The 27550-nt window shown below is 47.0% G+C and overlaps 2 protein-coding genes and 1 pseudogene across 8 annotated transcripts in view; all 3 read right to left on the bottom strand.

The window, feature by feature from the left end:
• The window catches only part of LOC147011298 (protein Hook homolog 3-like), a 77806-nt gene extending 72436 nt beyond the window's left edge, over positions 1–5370 (bottom strand). Inside the window, exons 1-4 of one of the 5 annotated variants that reach the window (XM_085855964.1) lie at positions 5291–5370; positions 1713–1798; positions 1306–1378; positions 485–535 (exon numbers count right to left, since the gene is read on the bottom strand). In XM_085855964.1, coding sequence (XP_085712090.1) covers positions 485–535; positions 1306–1378; positions 1713–1759 — 171 coding nt within the window. In that variant the 5' untranslated portion in view covers positions 1760–1798; positions 5291–5370. Of the gene's footprint in view, positions 1–484; positions 536–1305; positions 1379–1469; positions 1799–4666; positions 4917–5290 lie in introns of those variants that run through there. The other 4 variants (XM_085855966.1, XM_085855962.1, XM_085855967.1 and 1 more) reach the window with 4 other exon arrangements.
• On the bottom strand, positions 5066–9497 carry LOC147011297 (uncharacterized; annotated as a pseudogene).
• Positions 9498–14140: 4643 nt separating this feature from the next.
• The window catches only part of COPS6 (COP9 signalosome subunit 6), a 49217-nt gene continuing 35807 nt past the window's right edge, over positions 14141–27550 (bottom strand). For all 3 annotated transcript variants that reach the window (XM_085855970.1, XM_085855969.1, XM_085855968.1), the window contains exons 8-10: positions 21990–22082; positions 14877–14977; positions 14141–14549 (exon numbers count right to left, since the gene is read on the bottom strand). In XM_085855970.1, the coding sequence (XP_085712096.1) occupies positions 14409–14549; positions 14877–14977; positions 21990–22082 (335 nt within the window). In that variant the 3' untranslated portion in view covers positions 14141–14408. The remainder of the gene's footprint in view (positions 14550–14876; positions 14978–21989; positions 22083–27550) is intronic.

The following is a 27550-nucleotide window of genomic DNA, read 5'->3' as shown; positions in this document are numbered from 1 at the left end:
CCCTCCGCTCACGCTGCCTTCCCTTGCCCTCCGCTCACGCTGCCTTCCCTTGCCCTCCGCTCACGCTGCCTTCCCTTGCCCTCCGCTCACGCTGCCTTCCCTTGCCCTCCGCTCACGCTGCCTTCCCTTGCCCTCCGCTCACGCTGCCTTCCCTTGCCCTCCGCTCACGCTGCCTTCCCTTGCCCTCCGCTCACGCTGCCTTCCCTTGCCCTCCGCTCACGCTGCCTTCCCTTGCCCTCCGCTCACGCTGCCTTCCCTTGCCCTCCGCTCACGCTGCCTTCCCTTGCCCTCCGCTCACGCTACCTTCCCCCCATCCCTCCTTGCACCCTCCCTAGTCAACTCTCACTAACCAAACCCTCCCACCCCTCCTCTTTCACTACCCTCCCTCCTCTCTGCCCTCCTTACTCCGTACTCCCCTTTAATAACCCCATCAGTGAAGTGACATTGTATTTGCTCATGTTATACTAACAAGTGCCAAACATACCTCGTGGTAGAAGTCCAGTATTCCTTTGTAAACCTTTTTTAGGTTGCTCGCCTAAAAGACAAATACCACAGTTGATTGTATGATGTCCCAAAGTATGTTGCAATTAAAAAGGAGGAAGAAAAGCAACTTCAATGGCACTCGGAAGAGTGCATACCTCTGTCAGGCTTAACGGTTTATTTTTTTTGTATCCCACCGATAGTCTGGATCTGGATCTGGATCCGGAACTGAACCCAAATGGAATCGGCTCGTTCTGGTCACCTACCCAACTCATCCACCTCGTTTTGTCAGAACACATCCACAACTTTTTGAAGTATCATACTATGTATCGTTTTGGGCCCATCTCTCAATGGTGAAAAATCACTTAAAGAATGAAAAAAAAAAAAACTCAGATCTGGATCTTCACAAAAATGGAATCGATTCGTCCTCATCACACATCCAACCTGCCCGCTAAGTTTCGTCCAAATCCTTCCATAACTTTTTGAGATATCGAGCTCACAGACAGACAGACAGACAGACAGGGGTGAAAACAACCTCTGTCCACCTTTTGTAGTGGAGGAACAATTATTAGACTTTACACAACCATGTGATCACAGATTTAGTTTACCAAGAGAAAATATAATTCAAGGAAGTCAAAAGTTTGTAATGATACAGCAGAGGGTGGAAGGAAAAGAAATTGTGTGAAAAGAGCTCAGATAAAAATAAACGAAGTACGTTCACGATAAATGAAGTAAATGAATATTTCCTTTGAGGAAAGTTAAAAAAAAACTAAACGAGGCCTGGAAGCAGCCCAAACAAAAATAAACAAGGTAAGTCTAATTTACCTTGAGCCTCCAGTTGTCTCCAGTGTCACCACGAATCCTGGCCATCCAGGTACCATCAAACCACACGGGATCTCTACACCACGCACACAGCATCCCTCAGCAGGTGCAATCAACACAATATCAGGATCAATGTACCACGGTAAAAGCCTCACGAACACACCAACCTTCCGCAATGAAACGACGAAAAAGGACACGGTTTCACGCACATCAAGCCGATTTGAACAGAGACTCATGAAGTGTAGAACACAGCCATGGCAGGGTAACCATGCGGTCAACAATGAATGAAGTAGCATCTCAAATTAGCAAAAAGAACGACACAGATGAATGAGTTCAGGGCAAACAATCTCACAAAGAGCGATCGAGAGAAAGTGTGAATACTGAATGAGTTTAAGGTAAAGAACGAGTACATTTGTTGAAGGACTTGAGCCAAAATGACACCATCTCTCAGTTCCATTGCATTCTCCCAGCTTTTCTCAACTGGGAATGTTCTCAGCTGGGGAAAAATATATAGAAAGAAAAATATATTGTCATTCATCCGTAATTCCTTCACAACCCCGAGCTTACTTGGTAACCGTATTTTTTCCCCACTTTCACACCATCGAACTTGTCATTCATCAATTCATTCACAACTACTGACTTACCCCCCCCCCCCAACTCTGCACCGTTTTACTCCCACAGAATCAACTAAATGCACAGGTCTTGGGATGGGTATTTTCAAATCCAACAGCCAATCCCAATCCCGGGGCCCCCACACCACAACCACACCCGCCCACGTACAACCACATGCGAGATCACCACCACCACTACCACCACCACCACCTCCAATCCAACCCCGACCTCTCGGATCTCCTGGAGTCCCTATATTCTATGAGCAGCAACCTGGCACATCCTGGAAATTTCTGCTCACGTGGTTCATGGGCACCATTTTGTATCCATCGATAGCTCAGTATTCTTATTCACATGACAGGACGCTGCCGAGCCACAGATGCACTAATCGATCAGAGAACGGATTCAAAATGTATAGATTCCCTGCAGATGTCGGAAGGGAAAATATACACTGAAAATAAAGTTATTTGTCGAAGATGGAAACGGACTTCGGGGTGGTTTCGGTGCCAGGTAGGTTGTCGTCCAGTGTGTGTGTGTGGACGTGTACGTGTACATGTACGTGTGCGTGTACGTGTGCGTGTACGTGTGCGTGTACGTGTGCGTGTACGTGTGCGTGTACGTGTGCGTGTACGTGTGCGTGTACATGTACGTGTGCGTGTATACGGTATTTGCCCCCAGATGGATCCAGGCAGTGTTTGTCTGTTTCCGGACATGTCTAGGCCACGTTTATCGTATAACCGGTACAAAATAGATTTGAGACATTGTTTTGTTTCCATCTTCATTGTTATTCTATGAATCATTTTGATGAGACAGTACGAATTGTAATTAACAATCCACCAATCAGCCTTCCCGTTTTCTCACCTCATACTGTCTTCCCTTCCCCCCCCCTCTCTCTCTCTCTCCCCCATTCCCCAACTCCTCCACCTCCCCACTTCTCTCTCGCTCTCTCCCCCATCCCCCAACTCCTCCACCTCCCCCTCTCTCTGTCTCTGTCTCTCTCTCCCCCATCCCCCAACTCCTCCACCTCCCCCCTCTCTCTCTCTCCCCTCCCCCCGACTCCTCCACCCCCTTCCTCTACCTCCCCATCTCCCAACTCCTCCAACTCCCCCTCCCCCACCCCCTTTCCTCTACCTCCCCCATCCTGCAGCTCCTCCACCTCCCCCTCCCCCAACTCCTCCACCCCCTTCCTCAACCTCCCCCATCTCCTCCACCTCCCCCATCCCCCAACTCCTCCACCTCCCCCATCCCCCAACTCCTCCACCTTCCCCATCCCCCAACTCCTCCACCTTCCCCATCCCCCAACTCCTCCACCTTCCCCATCCCCCAACTCCTCCACCTTCCCCATCCCCCAACTCCTCCACCTTCCCCATCCCCCAACTCCTCCACCTTCCCCATCCCCCAACTCCTCCACCTTCCCCATCCCCCAACTCCTCCACCTTCCCCATCCCCCAACTCCTCCACCTTCCCCATCCCCCAACTCCTCCACCTTCCCCATCCCCCAACTCCTCCACCTTCCCCATCCCCCAACTCCTCCACCTTCCCCATCCCCCAACTCCTCCACCTTCCCCATCCCCCAACTCCTCCACCTTCCCCATCCCCCAACTCCTCCACCTTCCCCATCCCCCAACTCCTCCACCTTCCCCATCCCCCAACTCCTCCACCTTCCCCATCCCCCAACTCCTCCACCTTCCCCATCCCCCAACTCCTCCACCTTCCCCATCCCCCAACTCCTCCACCTTCCCCATCCCCCAACTCCTCCACCTTCCCCATCCCCCAACTCCTCCACCTTCCCCATCCCCCAACTCCTCCACCTTCCCCATCCCCCAACTCCTCCACCCCCTTCCTCTACCTCCCCAACTCCTCCACCCCCATCCCCCAACTCCTCCACCCCCCTTCCTCTACCTCCCTCCCCCTTCCTCTACCTCCCCCATCCCCCAACTCCTCCACCTTCCCCATCCCCCAACTCCTCCACCCGCCCTTCCTCTACCTCCCCAACTCCTCCACCCCCATCCCCCAACTCCTCCACCCCCATCCCCCAACTCCTCCACCCCCTTCCTCTACCTCCCTCCCCCTTCCTCTCTCTCCCCCATCTCCTCCACCTCCCCCATCTCCTCCACCTCCCCCATCTCCTCCACCCCCTCCCCCTCCACCCCCTTCGCCCCTTCCTCTCTCTCCCCCATCCCCCAACTCCTCCACCTCCCCCTCCCCCATCTCCTCCACCCCCCTTCCTCTCTCTCCCCCATCCCACAACTCCTCCACCTCCCCCCCCTTTTTTCCTTAGTATTCCCATTGGTGAAGCGACGAGTGGTGTTTGCTTGTGTATAATATATTTTCTCAGTTTAAAAAGAGCAAAACTGTGTGAAAAGATTGATGAAACGCCGTGAACAGTCTCCTCAGGTGAAACCAGTAAGGGACGAATAACGCGTCAAAAATCACAGAAAAAACCCAACACGGCTGGTCCGACCTCCGCTCCGTGCTGGAGGAACCCAGTGAGTTTACAAAATTCAACACTGCAGGTTTTATATAGGGAGGTGCAGCATTAGAGAGTACGCAGCCTTTCTCACTGGACCTCAAGCCAGTGTCGCGTGCACTCGGACTCGGACCCGGACCCGTTATCCATCCCGAACCGAGGTGCCACATCGTGAGTAGGCCTCTTTAGGAAGGCGTCATGGCCAACATAAAGTCCGCCGCACGCACAGCACACACACCACTCGACTCGAAGAGCGCCGACATGAAGAACAAAATGTGAACAAACCCAAGTAAGAAGACTGTCACAAAGCTCTGCCGGTGGAACCTCCATGAACGAACTCTTCTTCCTCCTCGATTTCAAATGTTCCTCTGCACAACGGGCGGCGAGACGTGGAGGCGGCTTCTTCTTCCTCCTCTTTAAATTTATATTAATTGATAATTTCTTCCCATAATATGATGTTACGTTCAACCGGGGCCGATATATTTAATTTCTCTTCGTCTTTCAATGCCGTCATCTTCCTCATCTTTTTATATTTCAGTCCGTCCGACAACATTTACACGTAACCAACCGATCACATGTAATACTACTCATTGTGAGTGTCGGTCCATTAAACATACATCACCAAGATGAAGGGTTTGTATTTTTTTTTCTCCTCAAACCCGCCTCGGTTTCATACAAATATCATCACGTGTGTTTCAAATCTCTCGTGTTCGCAGTTACAATCGGGTCAGAGAACTCATTCGAAAAGGGAAATGCCGCCGAATTAAACCACCAATCGTACTGCCGTCCACCACACCGCTCACTCACTGAAAACAGATTTCAACACAAATTAAAAGGGGAGGAGTAATAAATCTTCCAATGTGGACATTTAAAAACGAATGAAATACCGAGGAGAGAGCTCGTACTCACGTGAGAGATGCGACGAGGCACCCCGTACCACCACAGCAAGGAGGGGCGGAGGGTTCACAGTACCAGCCAGCACCACGAGGGTAACACACTCCAAGGGGAACCTGAGAACATCACGAGCACACTCACCTTCCACGAAACCAACACACTCACCCTCCACAACAAACTACAAACAGCGCACACACACACACACACACACACACACACACACACACACACACACACATACACACACAACCACAACAAACTACGAACAGCACACACACACACACACACACACACACACACACACACACACACAACCACAACAAACTACGAACAGCACACACACACACACACACACACACACACACACACACACACACACACACACACACACACACACCCACAAACACAAACCCACAAACTGCGAACAGCACACACACACACACACACACATACACACACAACCACAACAAACTACGAACAGCCCACACACACACACACACACACACACACACACACACACACACACACACACACACACACAAACCCACAACAAACTACGAACAGCACACACGCACACACACACACGCACACACACACACACACACACACACACACACACACACACACACACACACACACACACACACAACAAACTACGAACAGCACACACACACACAACCACAGCACACTCACCTTCCACAACAAACTACGAACAGCACACACACACACAAACACACACAACCACAGCACACTCATCTCCCACAACAAACTACGAACAACACACACACACACACACACACACACACACACACACACACACACACACACACACACACACAACCACACACAACCACAGCACACTAATCTCCCACAAACAGAAAACCCATCCACAGTTCACTCCTCTCTACATCGTTCAGGTGGAGACGTGTGGTTCACTCCTCTCTACATCGTTCAGGTGGAAACGTGTGGTTCACTCCTCTCTACATCGTTCAGGTGGAAACGTGTGGCTCACTCCTCTCTACATCATTCAGGTGGAGACGTGTGTTTCACTCCTCTCTACATCGTTCAGGTGGAGACGTGTGGTTCACTCCTCTCTACATCGTTCAGGTGGAGACGTGTGGTTCACTCCTCTCTACTTCGTTCAGGTGGAGACGTGTGGTTCACTCCTCTCTACATCGTTCAGGTGGAGACGTGTGGTTCACTCCTCTCTACATCGTTCAGTTGGAGACGTGCGGTTCACTCCTCTCTACATCGTTCAGTTGGAGACGTGTGTTTCACTCCTCTCTACATCGTTCAGTTGGAGACGTGTGTTTCACTCCTCTCCACATCGTTCAGGTGGAGACGTGTGGTTCACTCCTCTCCACATCGTTCAGGTGGAGACGTGTGGTTCACTCCTCTCCACATCGTTCAGGTGGAGACGTGTGGTTCACTCCTCTCTACATCATTCAGGTGGAGACGTGTGGTTCACTCCTCTCTACATCGTTCAGGTGGAGACGTGTGGTTCACTCCTCTCTACATCGTTCAGGTGGAGACGTGTGGTTCACTCCTCTCTACATCGTTCAGGTGGAGACGTGTGGTTCACTCCTCTCTACATCGTTCAGTTGGAGACGTGCGGTTCACTCCTCTCTACATCGTTCAGTTGGAGACGTGTGTTTCACTCCTCTCTACATCGTTCAGTTGGAGACGTGTGTTTCACTCCTCTCTACATCGTTCAGTTGGAGACGTGTGTTTCACTCCTCTCTACATCGTTCAGTTGGAGACGTGTGTTTCACTCCTCTCCACATCGTTCAGATGGAGACGCGTGTTTCACTCCTCTCTACATCGTTCAGGTGGAAACGTGTGGTTCACTCCTCTCTACATCATTCAGGTGGAGACGTGCGGTTCACTCCTCTCTACATCGTTCAGGTGGAGACGTGCGGTTCACTCCTCTCTACATCATTCAGTTGGAGACATGTGGTTCACTCCTCTCTACATCGTTCAGGTGGAGACGTGTGGTTCACTCCTCTCTACATCGTTCAGGTGGAGACGTGTGGTTCACTCCTCTCTACATCGTTCAGGTGGAAACGTGTGTTTCACTTATCTCTCTCTACATCGTTCAGGTGGAGACGTGCGGTTCACTCCTCTCTACATCGTTCAGGTGGAGACGTGTGGTTCACTCCTCTCTACATCGTTCAGGTGGAGACGTGTGGTTCACTCCTCTCTACATCGTTCAGTTGGAGACGTGTGGTTCACTCCTCTCTACATCGTTCAGGTGGAGACGTGCGGTTCACTCCTCTCTACATCGTTCAGGTGGAGACGTGCGGTTCACTCCTCTCTACATCGTTCAGTTGGAGACGTGTGTTTCACTCCTCTCTACATCGTTCAGTTGGAGACGTGTGTTGCACTCCTCTCCACATCATTCAGATGGAGACGCGTGTTTCACTCCTCTCTACATCGTTCAGGTGGAAACGTGTGGCTCACTCCTCTCTACATCATTCAGGTGGAGACGTGTGTTTCACTCCTCTCCACATCGTTCAGGTGGAGACGTGTGGTTCACTCCTCTCTACATCGTTCAGTTGGAGATGTGTGGTTCACTCCTCTCTACATCATTCAGGTGGAGACGTGTGGTTCACTCCTCTCTACATCATTCAGTTGGAGATGTGTGGTTCACTCCTCTCTACATCGTTCAGGTGGAGACGTGCGGTTCACTCCTCTCCACATCATTCAGATGGAGACGTGTGTTTCACTCCTCTCTACATCGTTCAGTTGGAGACGTGTGTTTCACTCCTCTCCACATCATTCAGATGGAGACGCGTGTTTCACTCCTCTCTACATCGTTCAGGTGGAAACGTGTGGCTCACTCCTCTCTACATCATTCAGGTGGAGACGTGTGTTTCACTCCTCTCCACATCGTTCAGGTGGAGACGTGTGGTTCACTCCTCTCTACATCGTTCAGTTGGAGATGTGTGGTTCACTCCTCTCTACATCATTCAGGTGGAGACGTGTGGTTCACTCCTCTCTACATCGTTCAGTTGGAGACGTGTGGTTCACTCCTCTCTACATCGTTCAGTTGGAGATGTGTGGTTCACTCCTCTCTACATCGTTCAGGTGGAGACGTGCGGTTCACTCCTCTCTACATCGTTCAGGTGGAGACGTGCGGTTCACTCCTCTCTACATCGTTCAGTTGGAGACGTGTGTTTCACTCCTCTCTACATCGTTCAGTTGGAGATGTGTGGTTCACTCCTCTCTACATCGTTCAGGTGGAGACGTGCGGTTCACTCCTCTCTACATCGTTCAGGTGGAGACGTGCGGTTCACTCCTCTCTACATCGTTCAGTTGGAGACGTGTGTTTCACTCCTCTCTACATCGTTCAGTTGGAGACGTGTGTTTCACTCCTCTCCACATCATTCAGATGGAGACGCGTGTTTCACTCCTCTCTACATCGTTCAGGTGGAAACGTGTGGCTCACTCCTCTCTACATCATTCAGGTGGAGACGTGTGTTTCACTCCTCTCCACATCGTTCAGGTGGAGACGTGTGGTTCACTCCTCTCTACATCGTTCAGTTGGAGATGTGTGGTTCACTCCTCTCTCCATCGTTCAGGTGGAGACGTGCGGTTCACTCCTCTCTACATCGTTCAGGTGGAAACGTGTGTTTCACTCCTCTCCACATCATTCAGATGGAGACGTGTGTTTCACTCCTCTCCACATCATTCAGATGGAGACGCGTGTTTCACTCCTCTCCACATCATTCAGTTGGAGACGTGTGGTTCAATCCTCTCTACATCATTCAGGTGGAGACGTGTGGTTCACTCCTCTCTACATCGTTCAGGTGGAGACGTGTGGTTCACTCCTCTCTACATCGTTCAGTTGGAGATGTGTGGTTCACTCCTCTCTCCATCGTTCAGGTGGAGACGTGCGGTTCACTCCTCTCTACATCGTTCAGGTGGAAACGTGTGTTTCACTCCTCTCCACATCATTCAGATGGAGACGTGTGTTTCACTCCTCTCCACATCATTCAGATGGAGACGCGTGTTTCACTCCTCTCCACATCGTTCAGGTGGAGACGTGCGGTTCACTTCTCTCTACATCATAATGCAAAGGAGGTACCCCATCCAAAATCTGCCCACAACATATGAAGAATCCACCAGTGTGCATGATTACTACTTCCTGGAAGGCCATTAGTGAGCCAGCTGGTTTCCTTTTCAATCCGTTTTTATTTGAAAGACAATCCAACACCGACATAGGTAATTCTTCTGATAAGAGCTCACTTTTCAGAAGCTTTGAATCCAAACTGAATTAAAAGATTTGAACCCGTAATCTCTGGGATGTGAATGCAGTGTCCTCATTGCCTGGCTGCCGCTGCCGCCACCTCCTCCTCCACCACCACCACCACCACCACCAACCATGTATTTTACATCTTGAGCTCGCAATTCCTGGGATAATCCTTCATTAATTTCCCCCGATATAAACTCATCACATCACTTTGGATCTGCTGTTCACCTTGCTCTACCAAATACAATTCTTCATCACATTCCGCATTTTGTTCACCGGCAATTTTGGAACACAATCTTATTTTAAACATATCTCAAGTGACACTGCAGTGACACAAAAAGTCACGTTTACCTGAGATCCTATCTGCTCTGTCCTTGCTTTACAAAGATGCCATGATGAGAGTCAACCCTCAGAGTTTGGTTCAAAATTGGAGGAAAGCTCCATTATGCATTTACATGAATGAACAAGCACAATTATTGACAGATGAGCACATCAAAAACAGAACAAGATCAAAACGAGTTTCAGTGCCAGCTCAGGGAGGAAAGGGGAGTCCGTTTCATAAAGACAGCCGAGTTGAGCATGGCTCACGGGGCGTTCCATGTCAAGTGTACACATTTTTCAGCGAAATTTTGACACATCGTCTTATATTTCACTCTTTTTTTGTGCAAGTGTTTGTATCCACGGTAAAACATTATGTGTCAATTTTAAGACCTGGGGGCCCATCGGGGCCCATTTTAGGGCCCCCCCTAAATTTGGGCACCCCCGGTTGACCCACAATCTTCCAGTGGCCATATCACAGGTTGTAGTGGTCCGATTTGGATGATCTTGGAATCAAAATGCTCGTAAAAGCGAGATCTTTCGAATCGCGTAAAGTAAAATCACTCCGAAACAGTCATTCAAAAAGTTATACTTTGGGGGCCCGTTGACCTTGGGCCGTTGACCCGTTGACCAAACCGATGATCCCGATTTTTTTTCGTGTGAGAATACCCCTTCATATACTCCAACACCTCAGCATAAATGAAAATGAGATCTCAATGGGTTCAAGTGTGATGATGGTTTTATTGTTCGGGGTCCACATATTACTAATTCTTGATTCGACATTTGGCGACGTTTGCCGTCATCGTTCCAATGACGTCACCTGCTGGCAGGCGACTTTATGTCTGAAATTGACAATCATCATATCTGGACTATATATATATATATATATATATATATATATATATATATATATATATATATATATATATATATATATATATATATATATATATATTGCATCATTTGTGAAAAATTATTCTGCCTATTGCGTCTATTGATTTTTAAGTGTACATTTTTGTACAACAATCATCGAATTAAGTTATAAATGGGATAATCTCAGTTTTTGAATATTTTGCAGTAAGCATGGCGACTGAAGATCGAAAGGAGTTCCGAAAATACTGTCGCGATCCGTTCAGCTGCCATAAAACGAAACAACGAAAAGATCTTCGCAATGTGTCAAATGATATGTTGATGAAATTTTCTTCAAAGGTGAAAAAAAGATGACAGACCTTGAACTTCGTGCAGAAAAAAAACTTTCTCAGTTGTCACCAGAGCGTATTGAAGAATCATCTTCAACCAGTTCGAAATTATCATCAGAAGGTACTATCGAAGGCATTGCAGAATCTATTTTGACAGATGAGGATGAGGAGGTTTTTGAGCGAGAAGCAGAAGTTGACCTATTAAACCAGTCGTTATCGATGATCGGCAAAAGCCCATTCGACAAACGAAAGGCGGAAAGGAACCCAGGGTACGTTCCTGAAAAGCGAAGTAAAGTGGAAGATTCTGTGCGAAAGAAATTAGAACGAGTTGCTGGACCAAGTACTGCAGAGAAAACACAAAATACAGCGTCAAAATGTGATGAAAACTGCATGCCAGAGGTGATCAAAAGCCTGAAAGAAAAATACGTTGTTTCGAGCCATTCAGAGCAAATACGTATACTGACGATATTTGCTCGGAATATGAGCATCAGAGGGATGATGAGTGAATTCAGTTGCTCCCAAAGAATGGCTGTGCAAGCCAAAAATTTAGAGAAAGAAAATGGTATGAGCTATCGTCTCCAAATCCCAAACAGGGTAAAATATTGCCTGACGAAGTGAAATCCGCCGTAACCAAATTTTACCGAAATGATGAAGTCAGCCGAATAATGCCGGGAAAAAAGGACTGTGTGGTGGTCAGGAATGAACATGGAAAATACAAAATTCAAAAGCACCTGGTACTAAACAATCTCAAGGAACTGTTTCAGAAATTCAAAGAGAAGAACCCTGGCTTGAAAGTTGGATTCGCGAAGTTCGCCATGCTCCGTCCCTCGGAGTGTGTCCTGGCCGGTTCAGGCGGTACACACAGTGTATGTGCGTGTAGGATACATCAAAATGTGAAACTCATGATGTTTGGTTCCAAAATGCCACAGATAGCCGAACTTCCAAGCTATCATCATGTGATAGCACGCATAGTTTGTAACCCAGCACAACCGGCATGTTATTTCAGAACTTGTGAAAGTTGCCCATCAATTAAAGACTTCAAAACCGATCTACTGAGTGCTTATGAACTCGAGGATATTGATGAAAATCAGTTTAAACGGTAGACATCCACCGACAGATCTGAACTGAGCTCCATGGTCCTGCCTTTGGAAGAATTCATTAATCAATTCTGTGAATGCGCGGTGAAATTAGTGAGACACGACTTCATTGCCAAGGCCCAATCGCAGTTTCTGAAAAATAAGAAAGACGAAATCGGTGAAGGAGAATTTGTCATTATTGGAGACTTCTCAGAGAACTATTCGTTTGTCATACAGGATTCGGCCAAAGGATTCCATTGGAAATGCTCTCAAGCGACAATTCACCCCTGGGTTTTCTATTTCAAATCGGACGATGGCAAATTAAACCACGATTCGTTCACGATTATATCAGAATGCAATACTCACGACGTTGTCTCAGTCCACCTCTTCCAAAGAATGTTCATTGAACACTTGACATCTAGCTTTGGAAATGTAAAGAAACTTTACTATGTCTCAGACGGTTGTGCTGGCCATTATAAGAATTGCAAAGCCTTCATAAACCTATGTCGTCACAAATCAGAGTATGGTATTGATGCAGAATGGCATTTTTTTGCCACAAGTCATGGCAAGGGCCCTTCAGATGGCATGGGAGGTACAGTCAAACGAGAAGCAACACGTGAGAGCCTGGGTAGACCTCACGACAGTCAAATTATTTCTCCAAAAGATCTTTTCGCCTTTGCTGAAAATGGTTTGAATGAAATGAAGTTCGGTTACGGGATCCAAGAGGCGTATGACGAGGAAGAACGAAATCTGGAAGTAAGGATAAAAACGGCCAAAACCATAGCGGGAACTCAAAAACTTCATGCTTTCATCCCTATTTCTGAAACTGCTCTTCAAGTACGCGAATTCAGCCTTAGCGAGGAACACCGTATCGAGTCAGCTATTTCAAAATCTACACCAACTTTTAACGGGAAACTCTCAGGTTATGTCACAGTGCACTATGATGGAAAATGGTGGCTTGCCTGCATCATGGAAGCCTTTCAGGACACTCATGAAGTGAAAGTGAAGTTTCTTCATACAAACGGGCCTGCAAATAGTTTCTCTTTTCCTGACATTGAAGATCACTGCATTTTAGACATTTCTGATATACTTCTTTCCATAGAACCAAAAACTGCTAAAGGTAGAACCTACACAATCAGGAAAAAAGAAACACAGCTGTCAAATAAAACATTGGTTGGCAAAAAATCTTGACTATAATATGCTCAGAAAAACTTTTACTCATACTAGTATCGCTTCCAGTTTATGCACGTGCATGTGGAAAATGTATGTACAATATACTGATATGGTGTATTGGAAATCTTGTGTTCAAATATTGTGCTATGTATTGTGTGTCCAGCACCCGAGTCCCCGAACAATAAAACCATCATCACACTTGAACCCATTGAGATCCCATTTTGCATTTATGCTGAGATGTTGGAGTATATGAAGGGGTATTCTCACAAAAAAAAAAAAAAATAAAAAAAAAAAAAAATCGGGACCATCGGTTTGGCTGGGGAGCGGGGGCCCAAGGTCAAAGGCCCCCAAAGTATAACTTTTTGAATTACTGTTTGAGTTATTTTACTTTACGCGATTCGAAAGATCTCGCTTTTACGAGCATTTTGAAACCAAGATCAGCCAAATCGGACCACTACAACCTGTGATATGGCCTCTGGAAGATTCTGGGGCAGCAGGGGGCACCCAAATTTGGGGGGCCCCTAAAATGGGCCCCGATGGGCCCACAGGTCTAAAAGTTGGTATTTTGAGTTTTTTCACCCAAGTGAATAAATGACCAACATATGGGGAGAAAATGAGGTATTAGTGTCGGGAGGGTGTGTACACTTGACATGGAATGCCCCTCACGTGGTACGTACATACAAGCACCACTCGAGCTCCAGTGACTCACAAAGTATCCGTGAGTTCAAGCAGGCATTCGGGGGAGTATGAAGTCCATTCAAACGAGAAGTCTGCATTGGAATTTTGACTTTTGCTGGGAAGTTAAATTGGAGATTAAAACAGAAATGAAGAGGCGGTGGAGAGCAAGTTGGAGATCAAATCATATATTTCACACGAAATGACCAGTAAACACAGCAACATCAGATATTTGCTTTAATTGTGCATGATCATAACTTCCTTGCCAGGATTTGTTTACAATATTTACATTCAACGTTCTGCAAACAAACAGGTCAACTTTGAGCAAACATCTTGACTTGAGTTTTTACTGACTTTCTCGACACAAAAGTGTTACCAAAGCAGCGCGCTGACATCAAATGTATCGGACGGTGAAGGCCGAAAGGTAGGCTGGCTCATCCTCAGAAGAACAGGCCACGCATGCGACGGCCAAGACCTTGGCGGTCGTACAGAGTGTTGAATTTGTTAACAAACTGGTTCATCGAGTTGCAACTCTTGGTGATCGCGCCGAGGTATGCCATGAGTGCCACGTCGTTACATTGCTGGAACGGTACACACCAAGCGTTTGGTAGGTTTGAGTTAGTGCAGGGGATGTCATTCGCATTTTCCACAATCACACCGAGAGGGTTCATCGACAATCAAAAGCAGTGTTGCACTCGGTGGAAAGATGCCATTTTTCAGAAACGTGAAATCGTCAAAATTTCGGACATCGATACACATATTACACAACTTTAATGGTAAAATTCGAGCAATTTTAATGCAGCCTCACCAAGGCGGAGAAACAACAGGACCAAGTGAAACAACAACTTGCTGCATCTGTATATGAAAAAAAAAACTAAAGACATACAAAGTAATTGCTCAGCGATTACCTCGTAGAAGTCTGCCTGGAAGCGTGACGTGTTGAGGACGGGCAACCTCTGACACAAACTGCACGCATCTCGCAGCACTTCATGTACCACAGGTAACTCACCTGCACAACGGCCAGTAAATTATGACGACTTACCAGAGCAGAGATTACACGATATAATCACATTTGAGTGTTACAATTACTGAACCGAGCCACAATATCCTGGCTACAGGGTGTTGTTACCAATACGATTTTATTATTTTTTTATATTCCATTATTCAAACCTTCGTATATTTCGGAAACATACTTCAAACTCACCATTATTCGAACGAGTTAACCGATTGGTTGGTGAGGAAGAGAAGAAGAGAGAAAAAGGAGAGGTGGAGGTGGGGTTCGTGAAGAGAATGATATGTTATGCTTATAAATACCCGAACACACACATACAAAAACAAACTCATGTCAGAACAGCTGTACACACAACGACACAACAGAGTTCATAAAGTAATCCGCTGGCACATCTGCAAAACTTTGATGTCCCAGTTCCAGAAAATTTGTGGGAAAATTAATCAAAAGTAATCACTGAAAACATGACCTAATGATCCCATCGAGCGTGAACATCGAAAACAAAGCGTTGCGACCAGATATCATACTTAGGTACAAAAAAAAAAAGAGAAGAAGGCATTACTTGAGGTGTCAATAGCAGTGATTTTGGATTAAACGACACAGAAATCAAGAAAATGTCCAAACACCAAGACCTCAAGAATGAAGTGAGAAGATCCTGGAAGCTGAAGAATGCCAAAGTTGTACCAGTTATAGCTGCACCAACAGGAATGATGACAAAGAACCTCACAGAGATATGAAACATAGAGGCAGTACCCCTGGGCACTCACATAGTGGTGGCTGGCTAAGATAACCAGGTAACCACTGGTAGGCATGGATGACCCACAAAATATATAATGGAGAAGAAAGTAAATACCGATGGATTTTTTTTTTCATGCCATCAACAAACCTTGGTACATCACGGGTGATGAACGTTGTGGTCAAGTTTCATTAAAATTGTGTGTGTGGTTTCAGAAAAGAAAGCAAATTTGGGGGGGGGAACCCCCCCCACCCCCAGAGAACACCTTAGACCCCAAATTTTTTTAATGTCATGAACAAACTTTAGTACATCATGGGTGGTGAAGATGGTGGTCAAGTTTCATCGGAATTGTGTGTATCGTTTGAGACAAAAGCAAATACCTCTTTGGGGAGGCAAACCAAACCACTGCCTCCCCACGCCCCCTGAAAACCACTTCAGACCCCGTTTTTTGCCATTATGAGTGATGAAGGTTGTGGTCAAATTTCATTGAAATTGTATGTGTAGTTTCTGAGAAGAAGTTGCAAGTATTTGTGGATGGACGGCACACCATCCCATAAACTCCCCGGAGCTACTTTACAGGTGAGCTAAAAACCATCCCTGGGAATATTCTTACAAGCGAACTACAGTTGGAAGCTGTCCGGGGCTCAGCGACGATCCTGAAGAGAGCCCTCAGAACAAATCTTTGAGAACAGAAAACTTCACAACTTGGTCCATGAATCGTGACCCCCTTACCGAAATGAATGTGGATGCTTCAAGCCTACTTTGGGAGGACTCCATTCCACATTCTGAAATCCACATACGTATGTAGATACCAATCAATGACACACACACACACACACACACACACACACACACACACACACACACACACACACACACACACACACACACACACACACACACACACACACACACACACACACACACGGCTGGTATCGGCAATTTTTCAGGAATCAGTAGGTTGGGGTCAGTTTGATTACCAACTACAGTTCTTACTGTATGCACCAAGAAACCTTGAGCAGCAGAGTAGCTTTCACCGAAAAGCAATGTCATATTTATATAGATGCTTCAGGGAGATGTTTACAAACCTTACTCTTTATAAACAGCTGCGTGTGACGGGTGGGAAAAAAATTTGGCTCGGTAATTTAGAAAATACGTGAATACGGCAAATGGCTCAGAAATCAGTTTTATCAAATGTATTTTCCTTGGAAATTCTCAAAGAGAAGCATATAACCTTTGAAAAACAAATCCGATAACCAAATGCTTTAGAAACAGTCGCGAGGACAAAGAAAAACCTGATAGAACCTCCAAAAGATACGGGAAGAAACTTTGCCACCACGGCACCAGTCACAGGCATGGCATGTCCACACACCTGTGGAGAGTCCATACAGATCCAAATCTACCCATACTTACCACGTCCGTGTGTGCTGGAAACGTACCTCTACCTTGAAGTAACTGTCGACTGTACATCCTTATCAGGACATGAACTGCACTGTACAGCTCGGTAAGTGGCTTAAGCACTCGAGCACTCCAACGGAACGCTTGGCTTGGCAAGCGATTACCAATTGTCGTCGACACAACGATACACCCGGAAACACCCGTGCAATGTCCGAATTGGACAAATCAACATTTTTTTTTAAGAGTTGGAACTGCTGATACTTTCACATCTGGAGCTGACATTTTGTAATACTGGTTAGTTTAAGAGATTCTCGAGGTTATGGCATGTGAGCAAATGAAATAAAGCCACGAACGCTGGCTTCTCCAGGCGTTTATAAGCATTGCAATGTACCCAGTGATTCATAGCTGTGATGTGCAGGCATTCGTTAATATGAGTGAAGAAAGTGAGAAGAAAAAAACAAAAAAAAAACAAACTATCGTTAAATCATAGCGGCCTGTTCCAAGTCAAAGCATGGTCGAGCAGGCCAAAAAACATGGCGGCTTCAGACGCCAGCGAGGTTACCCAGGAAACATGATAAGACCCCAGACAGCGAGATTGCCGAGGATTGCCTGATGAAGGATATAATTAAATAATGCCGTTAATTATCTTTAAAAGGAGTGTTTTAATTAATCAAAACACAATTTTCACTCTTGCACTTCCTTGGAGTTTTCTTAGTATGCATGGAAAGTATCAGGCTGCAAGCCCAGGTGTGTGTGTGTGTGTATGTGTGTGTGTGTGTGTGTGTGTGTGTGTGTGTGTGTGTATGTGTGTATGTGTGTATGTGTGTATGTGTGTATGTGTATGTGTGTATGTGTGTGTGCGTGCATGTGTGTGTGCATGTGTGTGTGCATGTGTGTGTGCATGTGTGTGTGCATGTGTGTGTGCATGTGTGTGTGCATGTGTGTGTGCATGTGTGTGTGTGCATGTGTGTGTGTGCATGCGTGTGTGCGTGTGTGCGTGTGTGTGCGTGCATGTGTGTGTGTGCATGTGTGTGTGTGCATGTGTGTGTGCATGTGTGCATGTGAATGTGTGTGTGTGTAAGTGTGCATGTGTGTGCGTGTGTGTGCATGTGTGTGCATGTGTGTGCATGTGTGTGCATGTGAATGTGTGTGTGTGTGCATGTGTGTGCGTGTGTGTGTATGTGTGTGCGTGTATGTGTGTGCGTGTGTGTGTATGTGTGTGTGTGTATGCGTGTGTGTGTGTATGTGTGTGTGTGTGTGTGTGTGTGTGTGTGTGTGTGTGTGTGTGTGTGTGTGTGTGTGTGTGTGTGTATGTGTGTGTGTATGTGTGTGTGTGTGTGTGTGCGCGTGTGTGTGTGTGTGTGTGTGTGTGTGTGTGTGTGTGTATGTGTGTATGTGTGTGTGTGTATGTGTGTGTGTCGTTGATTGGTATCTACATATATGTGGCTTTCAGAATGTGTAATGGAGTACTCCCAGGGTGGGCTCAAAGTATCCCCCTTCATTTCGGTGAGGGGGTCACGATTCATGGACCAACCTGTGAAGTTTTTTGTTCTCCAAGTTTTGTGCTGAGGGCTCTCTTCAGGATCGTCACTGAGCCCCGGACAGCTTCCAATTGTAGTTCACTTGTAATAATATTCCCAGGGATGGTTTTTAATACCTCCGTTTTGTTATTCGTCGTCATTACCGAAGCTCAAACTATCACTGGTGCAACTTAGACATTTCTCAGCTTCCAGGATCTTTTCACTTCATTCTTGAAGTCTTCATATTTGGTCCATGTCTTGATTTCCACATTGCTTAGTCCTAAATAACTGGTATTAAGATCTCAATTTGCAATGCCTTTGCAGAAACATTTTATCATGATGGGTTTGGGGGTGATAAAAGAAATAGATTGATGATGATTAAAGCTTGGTATCAAAATAAAAATATTAATCCTGAAATAAATGTACTCAAATATGATATGATGTTTTAAGTATGTATGCATTTGGAATTAACATAATTATATTTCTCCTCTGTATGGAAAGATCACGTGTATATTAAATGTGTAAACAGGTTGAACTTTGCCAGTGAGTTGAATATATAGGCTATATTCAAAATTCCAATTCAGTCAAAGAAGACTGAAGATAAGGTTCACCTGGAAATTGTCAAGACCGGGCAAACTGGCGTCAGTGTCAGAAAATTATAAAAACTGTCTTTCTGGAAACTATATAAAGATGAAGATTCTCCGGTTATGTTGAGAGATCTGGAGTAAATCTGTCTGTCCAGAATCTCTTTGTTTGTTCAATAAATGTTTTAAAATTGTACTGACATTGTGTATCTGGATCCACACCTTCTCTTTTTTGTACCCAAATATGACATCTGGTTGCAATGCTTCGTTTTCGATGTTCACGCTTGATGGGATCATTAGTTCGTACATAAGCGGTACTTCCATGTTTTTAGCGATTGCTTTTGGTTTATGTTCCCATAAATTTTCTGGAACTGGAATATCAAAGTTTTCGCAGACGTGCCAGTGGTTAACATTCCAAACTCTGTTGTGCCGTGTGTACAGCTGTTCTGACCTGAGTTTTTTTTTGTGTTCGGTCATTAAGCGCCATATATCGTTCTTTTTGCAAACCCCACCTCCACCACTCACCTTTCTATCCTTTTTTTCCCTCCCCCCCTCCTCCTCCTCCTCCTCCTCCTCAAATCCCTCCCTCCTGCAGTGTATAGCAATGTTTGGTGAGGCATTGCTCTTCCCCTCACCTTTCGTTCGTCTGTCTCTGTCTCTGTCTCTGTCTCTGTCTCTCTCTCTAACCCCCCTCTCTCTCTACCCCCTCTCTCTCTCTACCCCCCTCTCTCTCTCCACCCCCTCTCTCTCTCCACCCCCTCTCTCTCTCTCCACCCCCTCTCTCTCTCTCCACCCCCCTCTCTCTCCACCCCCCTCTCTCTCCACCCCCCCTCTCTCTCCACCCTCTCTCTCTCTTCTCTCTCACTCTCTCTCTCTCCACCCCCTCCTCTCTCTCTCTCTCCACCCCCTCCTCTCTCTCTCCCCCTCCTCTCTCTCTCTCCACCCCCCTCCTCTCTCTCTCTCTCTCTCTCTCCCCCTCCTCTCTCTCTCTCTCTCTCCTCTCTCTCTCTCTCTCCCCCTCCTCTCTCTCTCTCCCCCTCCTCTCTCTCTCTCTCTCCCCCCTCCTCTCTCTCTCTCTCTCTCTCCCCCTGCTCTCTCTCTCTCTCTCTCTCTCTCTCTCTCTCCCCCCTGCTCTCTCTCTCTCTCCCCTCCTCTCTCTCTCTCTCTCCCCCTCCTCTCTCTCTCTCTCTCCCCCTCCTCTCTCTCTCTCTCTCCCCCTGCTCTCTCTCTCTCTCTCTCCCCCTGCTCTCTCTCTCTCTCCCCCTGCTCTCTCTCTCTCTCTCTCTCTCTCTCTCTCCTCCTTCTCTCTCTCTCTCTCTCCCCCTCCTCTCTCTCTCTCTCCGCCTCCTCTCTCTCTCTCTCTCCCCCTCCTCTCTCTCTCTCTCTCTCTCTCTCTCCCCCTCCTCTCTCTCTCTCTCCCCCTCCTCTCTCACTCTCTCCCCCTCCTCTCTCTCTCTCTCCCCCTCCTCTCTCTCTCTCTCCCCCTCCTCTCTCTCTCTCTCCCCCTCCTCTCTCTCTCTCTCCCCCCTCCTCTCTCTCTCTCTCTCCTCCCTCCTCTCTCTCTCTCTCTCCCTCTCTCTCCCCCTTCTCTCCCCAACCCTTTATATCCCCATTCGTGAAGTGAGGGTTGTATTTGCTAATTATGATAATAATTTGAGGCCCATACTCTTTTGAACTCCAGGGTGTAAAAATTCTGAGTCAAACATTTCAAGGGAAGAACTAATCCTGGATGGATCACCATTCCAATGCAAGATACGCACCCGAGATAATCAATAATCTGCAATTTGTCCAGGGTGTCGCCAATGTCCCCCTCTTCGTAAGATGTACGCTAGCATCCTTATCATCCACCAACGACCGATGATGGCAGATGGTTCCTCTGGTTTAACATCCATCCAATGGACAGCACACAATACCTCACCCTGCATATGAAACACCATATTGGCAGTTTATCGCTGGATCGGGATTAAATCCCAGGCGAGAAAGCTCAGTGGTGAGTACGCATACCTCAAGAATATCCTACCAGCCAATCAAAGCAACTTGGTTGGAAACAGTCACCTCTCCCTTGTCTGGTCTGCTCTCGCTCACAACGTGCTCTCATCAGGCTCCATCTGTTTCGTTATTTATCCGCGTTGGTAATAATTTTTCCCCAGTTGATATTTAGCCCCCCTTGCTGGCCCATCGTCTTACTGGTTATTACAGCCGCCACTGAGGTGGATGGCGGTTATGTATTCACCCCTGTTAGTTTGTCTGTGAGCAGGATATCTCCAAAGGTTTTGGACAGATTCAGACGAAACTTGGTTGATAAGTTGGGGAGATGATAAGAACAAGCCGATTATATTTTCGTTCAGGTCCGGATGCAGATCCAGCCGATCAGTGGGACACACAATGTAAACTGTTCAGTCTGGAGAAGGTATGTGCTCTACCGAGTGCCGTTCTAGTTTATTAGTCTGTTACTGTATATCTACATCATTGTTAGTGTATAATCAAGACAGTGTTACTCGCCCTCTTCTGTGCTACAATTAGGCTCGAAATTACACCCTTCGGTCGGTGTAGACAACAAGTGTGCACTCAACCCACTCAACCGCCCAAGCTAATAACTACGAGCCGTAACCTAGGGATCAAGATGATACTTGGTGGTATGTGCCAGCTACTTTACATGGATGTGGAATATGGAGTGATTTCACAAGATTTTATGATTACCACAGCTGGAGTGATATGAATACTGTATTGTATATCAACACGAGTGGAATGAAAGGCATAATGTACCAACATACCAGCTTGCACCGCATTAATGTAATCAAGAACCAATTTCACTCGGCTGTGCAGCATCTTGATTGCACTGTGTTGAGCATGCAGATGCTCCGCCACTGAATAAATAAATAAAACAAACAACAAAAACTATTACTTGTGTTAGGTCATCTTCCATCTCTTTGGAAATCAGCCAACATCACTACATTACATAAAAAAGGGCAAAAACTGATCAACTGCAGACACAACAGCTTACTTCTAATTACCAGCAACGTCCTGGAATCCATCATCACAGTTGATATAAAATACTTCCTTTTCTCCAACAACCTAATCTCAGATCAACAATTTGGTTTCAGACCAGATCACTCCACCTTAGACATGTTGATTCCACTCACCCAACAATGCATGGAGGCCCTCTATGACATGAGATCAGGGCCATCTCTGGACATATTGTTACGAATTCGGAAGTTTACTGCACTCAACATACAGGTCCTATAGCTCAGTTATATTGATAAGTAAATGTGAATAGATGGCTTCCCATCCATTGTGTAAAGGGTAATTCAATGTTTATGTGCTGTGGAGTTATTTTGAGTTAGGGTTTTTCTTTTACATTTTTCCACCAACATGAACCACAACAACAGCTGCGGACTACTCCGGCTCCAAATAAAACAACGACGAAAACCCTCTGCTCCCGGCATTCTATGCGCGCTCATTATGGGAAAAGTCATGCCCGCCCACCGATTCGCTTGGCCGCGCGCTAAGTAGGGGAAAGGTCGAGCCGCGCCCGAGAATGAATCACGCCTGAGCGAGCCGTGCCCGAGAATGATCCACGCCTGAGTGAGCCGTGCCCGAGAACGAATCACGCCTGAGCGAGCCGCGCCCGAGAAGGAATCGCGCCTGAGCGAGCCGCGCCCGAGAACGAATCACGCCTGAGCGAGCCGCGCGGAGAGGATAAAAAGGAACAGAGAATCCTCGCACGAAGCGCGTCTTCTTCATCTTTCTCCTCCCGATGATCAAGAGCTTGGGCTTCAGACACCATCCATCACCGGAGCCGCAAGGGTGCGTGCCGTCTCTCGGAGGGATACAGAGGCGAGGTTTTGATTGCCAGGACGAGGTCTGGGTCCGGCTCGCCTCTCGCTGGTGCCCGGGTCGACAACGCGAAGACCACACAAGGTGGACAGGTCCGAGGCAGATTCTAGTCCTCAGCTCGTCCTTTCCATCCAAGCTGGAGGCCTCAATAAAGACCACTGTGGTCCGATTCTTTTGGGTGTGTGTGTGTGTGTGTGTGTGTGTGTGTGTGTGTGTGTGTGTGTGTGTGTGTGTGTGTGTGTGTGTGTGTGTGTGTGTGTGTGTGTGTGTGTGTTTGTGGCGCCAGTCCATAAGTAATGAATTGTTAAGTGCCTTGCTGTGCATACGTGCGTATCAATATTTGGATAACTCTGCTCTTCTGTGTTCCCCTCCCTGCCTATTGTTAAATAAACATCCCACTTTGTGAAATGTATCAACTCGTTCGTGTCCTTTCCTTCATTGGCTTAGCATGCTGTGTGTTGGAAAATTAGCAAGGCCGTTGTGCCGCCGTAAGGGGACATTTGGGACCGACGGATCTCGGTTACCATCCGCTCCGGTCGCACACGGTTAGAGTACGTTAGCGGCTCGTTCTGTACTGGTGCCGTCGAGGGTGTGGAGACTCAGTCAATCGCCACGTGGTTATCTAGGTATTTTGAATATTGGCAAATAACCCTGTACCACGAGGTAGAAATATTGACGCTTCACGGTTTGATAAGGGACCCGTACTTTTCGGAGTTTTCCGAAGAAGTACGATCTAAATTCCGGGTGATCGGCGGAGTCGACTCTACGGCTCCATCTCGCAGTCGTGCTCGTCGCCGACGCCCGGACCGCAACAAATTGGTGTCAGGAGCGGGTTTCAAACCTCTCTGGCTCCATAGAGAAATTTACGGGTAGGACCAGGGGTCTGTACGGAGCAATACCACCCCCCCCACCCCCCAAATTACGAGCATATTAAATTTATTCCCAGCACGCAACATGTTGAACCAATACAAGCTGAGGCAGGTGGGTCGTGGTAATAGTGTAGATGAACCCATGGTCCAGGACACCACCCCCATGCAGGAACTTTCCCCGCAACCAAACCCAGAGGTTGCAATGTGCGCGGTGGGGGCGGCGGACGAGCGCCTCCCCCCCCCCCCCCGTGCGATTTCGCCCACGGATCGGATGATGGAAATGATGGGACAATTGATGCAGGATATGGATGCGAATATGCAGGCACCGAGGGGCGATATGGATGCGAATATGCAGGCACCGAGGGGCGATATGGATGCGAATGCGCAGGCACTGAGGGGCGATATGGATGCAAATATAACGGCAATGAGGGCGATTGCACCTGGCGAAATGCGGACAATGGGTGTAAGAGGCATCATGGCGGCACCACGTGGCGGAGACACCGAACCGACACGGAGTGTGCAATGTGTCCGGCCCGCGATGGAGACGGGTAAGGTCGGGATGACAAGAGATGCCGTCGTGATAATTGGGGAGACAACTTAATGAACGCGAGGGGACGACGGAAAAATTCACAGAGACACCAAAGAAGGTGACGGAGACGGAAAAATTAACAGAGACGAAGAGCCAGGAAGAAACGGAAATAATAAATGAGGTGACGGAAATGGAGAAATCAATAGAGGGGGACAAATTAAATGAAACGGAAGACGAGCACGCACACATAGAGTTAGTGAGGGACAATGGGGTTGAGCTGGGGGAATGCCTCGTGACCCGGTGCGAGCAGCAGGATAGCCTCCTTCAGGGACGAGGGGAGACTGTATGCCCCCTTGAAGCAGATCGCGACGAGGTGAGTTCGATCGGGCCAAACGAGGTGGAGGGGGTGAGTGATGTTAACGGGTACACGCAGAGCTTGGGGGGTAAAGAGATCCTGGGACCGCTTGTGGTAGCACAAATCCCCAGCTTAGCTACGTGGATTAAATCCCCAAATCCCCAGCTTAGCTACGTGGATTAAAAGGAACGTGCATTATTGTAAGGGATGACGAGGGGCACGAGTTAGTTCGTGGAACTTAGTTAACAGAGTGTCAGAATGATGTGAAAAATAAGTGTGTTGAAAAGAGAAACATGGTGAATGAATATGGGTCAGCGGGCCCGAGTGAGTGAGTGGAGTGAATGTGGTGTGCATGGTGCAAATGAATGAGTGGGGGGAGGAGTGATTCCCACCCAAGTGATCCCGGGGTCAGTTTAATGTTAGTTAGTTAGTTAAATTTACTAAAAGGAGGTCAGTTTGTTGTTGGTGTCGAGTGAGGCACGAAACCCGTTTGGAGGGGTGCAGGAGTAAACTTGACCGGCTGAGAGCGTGGCTTGGGAAGGTGAGTACCGAGTAGTGGGCACCCCGGGCACCGAAGTAGTCGGCCAGAGTAGGCCAAGGGTCCAAGGGACCGGGATAGTGTACTGGGCACGGGCGACCCGCAGATCCGGACACGGAGCACCAAAGATGCCACGTGAGCATGGAAGGGGGGCAATGCCAGGAAGGGCAACCCCCTTGTTCAGAGGGGGCAGGTTGGCTCTGAGACAGCCTCAGGGCCCGGGGGTGCCATAGTTTGAGATTCGGCAGAGGGGTAATCCCTGCCATGTGAGCCACGGTGCCCAGCCACGAAATTGTGCAAGGGCACAAGTGAAAATTCGAGGGCTCGGCCCAAATATATAATGGACACCCACACGGGAATCATGGTTGTTAGAACCGATAGTTTAAATGACAGGCGTTTTGGAAAGCCCTGGGGTAGTTTAAAGTGTAATAAATGCTAGGGTAGTTAGGAAATGTACCCCTTGGCACCATCCATCCCTCCGCTCTCCGTAGGCCGCTGGACCCACCTTGGTAGATTGCTGAAATCTGAGGAGGCTTTCTGAGGCTTCATTGGTGTTCGAGACAGGATGCTAGTCACTCCCTATTCCCCTCCAGAAAGGGATCTTAGGGGTTGGGAGTAGGCTCGGTGGACAGGATAGGTTAGCCAGACAAAGACAGGAAGTGGGTTAGGGAGACGGAATTCTAAAAGAAAAAAAATAAAATAAACCAATGTCACCCACAGGGTGACCCGTATCTTGCCAAAAGGTGACCACGTGTGACTTCTTTAAGGTCACACTGAGGTGAACAGAGTGGCTATCCACCAGGAGCGACTCCTTGAGGAATATCAGCCTACGAGAGATTCCGATGAGAATCGTTCTACAGAGTAACCATGAAAAATATGCTTTTTCCTCATAACGTCACCAAATGACGTCATAATGTCTCAAGCTTGACATATCTAGAAAGCACTCATCGAGGTGTTCAATTTGAGGTACTACACGATATGGTTCCTAAAACTTGAAAATTTGACCTTGGGGTCAAATATGTTAGACCTTCGGCGCTAACCATGAAGGTCAAGGCCAATCGCCACCAAAAATTAATCAGCTGAGCGCCAGACCATGAACTATATTCCCATGAAGTTTGAAGATGATCCGATCAAAATTACTCAAAAAATAAGGGTTTCGTCGACTCCCTTGATTTGCGACAAAGTGACCTTGACCTTCAAAATTTTATGCGCTGAAAGGGACCTCTATAGGCCTCTGATATGCGAAGTTACAAAAATTTCCAATGATAACTGTGCTCTGCAGAGTGATTTATACGTGATTACAGACCAAACAAAAAAACAAAAAAAAAAACATATGAAGGTCAAGGCCAATCGCCACCAATAATTAATCAGCTGAGCGTCAGACCATGAACTATATTCCCATGAAGTTTGAAGACGATCCGATCAAAATTAGTCAAAACATAAGGGTTTCGTCGACTCCCCTGATTTGCGCCAAAGTGACCTTGACCTTTGACCTTGACCTTCAAAATTTTGTGCACTGAAAGAGACCTCTATAGGCCTCTGATATGTGAAGTTACAAAAATTTCCAATGATAACTGTGCTCTGCAGAATTTTTTATACGTGATGACAGACAAACAAACAAACAAACAAACAAACAAACAAAAAAAAAAAAAAAAAAAATAAAAAAAAAACATACAAGCTGACTAACATATCTTGCAAAAACTTCGTTTTGGCAAGATAATAAAATAAACCAATGTCATCCACAGGGTGACCCGTATCTTGCCAAAAGGTGACCACGTGTGACTTCTTTAAGGTCACACTGAGGTGAACAGAGCTGCTATCCATCAGGAGCGACTCCTTGAGGAATATCTGCCTACGAGAGATTCCGATGAGAATCGTTCTACAGAGTAACCATGAAAAATATGTTTGCCTCATAACGTCACCAAATGATGTCATAATGTCTCAAGCTTGACATATCTAGAAAGCACTCATTGAGGTGTTCAATTTGAGGTTCTACACGATATGGTTCCTAAAACTTGAAAATTTGACCTTGGGATCAAATATGTTTGACCTCAGGCGCTAACCATGAAGGTCAAGGCCAATCGCCACCAAAAACTAATCAGCTGAGCGCCAGACCATGAACTATATTCCCATGAGTTTGAAGACGATCCGATCAAAATTACCTTGACTTTTGACCCTGACCTTCAAAATTATGTGTGCTGAAAGGG

The sequence above is a fragment of the Eptatretus burgeri genome, chromosome 15, assembly GCF_056783735.1.
Source record: "Eptatretus burgeri isolate ZD-2024b chromosome 15, Ebu_testis_v1, whole genome shotgun sequence".
Lineage (NCBI taxonomy): Eukaryota > Metazoa > Chordata > Myxini > Myxiniformes > Myxinidae > Eptatretus > Eptatretus burgeri.
Note: the sequence above shows the minus strand (reverse complement) of the source record. Positions and strands in the feature narration are given on the sequence as shown.